The following is a 2,695-nucleotide window of genomic DNA, read 5'->3' as shown; positions in this document are numbered from 1 at the left end:
GAAAGTGCTGCTAATAATGCTGGTGCTCATGTTGGAAAAATGATTATTCTTCCTTCAACATTTGTTGGTTCACCACGTAATATGATGCAACACTATCAAGATGCGATGGCATTAGTTCGGAAATATGGAAAACCAGATATTTTTATTACTATGACATGTAATCCAAATTGGCGCGAAATACGAGAAAATTTACTTCGAAATCAACAACCTGCAGATAGACCAGATATATGTGCTCGTGTATTTAACATAAAGAAAAATTATTTAATTGATGTTATAGTTAGACAACAATTTTTTGGTGAAGTTATAGCATATGTTTATGTAATTGAATTTCAGAAACGTGGTCTACCACATATACATATGTTAATTACATTAAAACCAAATTGTAAAATTACAAATTCTGAAATAGTTGACAAATTCATCTCGGCAGAAATACCTGATCCTAATAAAAATGAAAATTTACATAATATTGTTATGAAACATATGATTCATGGACCATGTGGAGATTGGTGTATTGTTAATGATAAATGTTCGAAACACTTTCCAAAACCATTTCATTCTGAAACAACTATGGATGAAGATGGTTATCCACATTATCGTCGAAGAAATAATGGATTGCTGTACGAAAGACCTGGAGGATATCTTGTTGATAACCAATATGTTGTCCCATACTGTCCAATGCTCTTACTTCTGTTTAATAGTCACATTAATGTCGAAATAGTATCAAGTATACGATCCGTAAAGTACTTATATAAATATATTTACAAAGGTCATGATGCTGCATCTGTAGTTATTGGAGAAAACTTGGATAACAAACAGATAGTTCACGATGAAATCCGAGATTTTATTGAAGCTCGTTACGTTGGACCTGTAGAGGCTTGCTGGCGTATTTTGAGTAAGCCTTTGCAAGAAAAAAGTCACGCCATTGTACGTTTACCAGTACATTTGCCAAATGAACATAGTGTAGTAATTGATGATAATTCTATTGATAATACAATGAGATCTGCTTTAGAACGGGTTACAATGTTGATTGATTATTTTGAATTGAATGCTCGTGACCATGAAGCAAAACAATATTTATATACTAATATTCCATCTTATTATGTATTTAAAAAAGTTACAATTAATGGTAAAACTGTTTATCGTTGGGAAAAACGTCAACAATACTTTAATTGTATCGGACGTATGTATTCTGTCAGTCCATCACAAATAGAATTATTCCATTTACGTATACTTTTATTAAATGTCAAAGGAGCAACAAGTTTTCAAGAATTAAAAACAGTTAACAATGAAGTACACCCCACTTTTACTGCTGCATGTTTAGCATTAGGACTTATAGAAGACGATGAAGAATGGTACCGTGCAATGAATGAAGCAAAAGTTTGGATGATGCCTAAACGTTTTCGTAGATTATTTGTCCGAATTTTAATTCATTGTCAACCAGTTCATCCTAAAAAACTTTGGGATGACTTTAAAATAGAGATGTCAGAAGACTATATGAAACGATATGGATCTAAGGAGGGAATTAAAAGAGCTTATAGTCATATTAGTAATTTGCTACATATTGAAGGATGGGATATTTCCGATTTTCCTGAAATGGAACAAATAGCTGAAAAATTTGAAAATGATAATCAAGAAGAGGTTAACAGAGAAGCATTAATAGGTATGCAACAATATGAACAACTAAATGTAAAACAAAAGGAAATTGTTGATACTATTTTAGCAGTAATAGACGGTGAAAACAATTCTGGTACCTGCTTTTATATTGATGGCCCAGGTGGTTCTGGCAAAACTTTTATTTACACAACTATGTATTATTTACTTAAAAGCAGAAACAAAGTAGTAAGTGCCATGGCTTTTACTGGTATTGCGGCAACATTACTTCCAAACGGAAAAACGGTACATAAAGTATTTGGATTACCTGTACCTCTTTTTGATGATTCAACATCAAACATTAAAATTCAGTCTAAAGATGCTGACAATTTGAAGCGTGTAAATGTGTTCATTTTAGACGAAGCGCCTATGGCTCCACGCTACGTATTAAATATAATGGATCGAACGTTACGTGACATTATGCAAAATGATTTAGATTTTGGTGGTAAAATTGTTCTTCTTGGTGGAGATTTTCGGCAATTATTGCCTGTAAAAGAACGAAGTACACGCTGTGAAATAGTAAATTTATCAATTAAATTTAGTTCTCTGTGGAAGCAATTTAAAATATTTTCATTAACAGAAAATATAAGAGTTTTGCCACAAGAAAAAGAATTTGCACAATTTTTATTAGATTTAGGTAATGGTTCTTTAAATGATCAATCAGATAATATTCAAATCCCAGAAAGATGTATAGCGGATATTAACGCCAATATAGTAAGAGATATGTATGGAGATATTATAGCACGTAAGCAATATAGATCCATTGCTAATTATGTTATATTATCTGCAAGAAACGCTGATGTTAATGAAATAAATGAAAGAGTAGTAAATTTGTTAGATGAAACAACGGAGAGACTTTATACAAGTATAGATACTGTTGAAACAACTAATGATAACGAAGATATACATGAAATGATTTTAACAGAGTATCTCAATTCTTTAAATCCAACGTGTCTTCCACCACATAAATTATGCTTGAGAAAATATACCGTTATTATTCTAATTAGAAATCTCAGTATCAGTGAAGGATTGTGTAACGGTACTA

The 2,695-nt window shown here is 31.6% G+C and overlaps 1 protein-coding gene across 1 annotated transcript in view; it reads left to right on the top strand.

The window, feature by feature from the left end:
- LOC105556539 overlaps nucleotides 1-2,395 on the top strand; it is a gene marked incomplete at its 3' end in the record, with an annotated part of 3,991 nt that extends 1,596 nt beyond the window's left edge. The window contains exons 3-6 of the mRNA XM_012003636.1: nucleotides 407-724; nucleotides 767-1,051; nucleotides 1,250-2,152; nucleotides 2,231-2,395. Of these exons, the coding sequence (XP_011859026.1) occupies nucleotides 407-724; nucleotides 767-1,051; nucleotides 1,250-2,152; nucleotides 2,231-2,395 (1,671 nt within the window). The remainder of the gene's footprint in view (nucleotides 1-406; nucleotides 725-766; nucleotides 1,052-1,249; nucleotides 2,153-2,230) is intronic.
- Nucleotides 2,396-2,695: the final 300 nt, after the last annotated feature.

This window comes from Vollenhovia emeryi, unplaced genomic scaffold (genome assembly GCF_000949405.1).
Source record: "Vollenhovia emeryi isolate VEMERY1.0 unplaced genomic scaffold, V.emery_V1.0 DF939946.1, whole genome shotgun sequence".
Taxonomy (NCBI): domain Eukaryota; kingdom Metazoa; phylum Arthropoda; class Insecta; order Hymenoptera; family Formicidae; genus Vollenhovia; species Vollenhovia emeryi.
The sequence above is the reverse complement of the archived record's forward strand: the minus strand, read 5'-3'. Positions and strand labels throughout refer to the sequence as shown.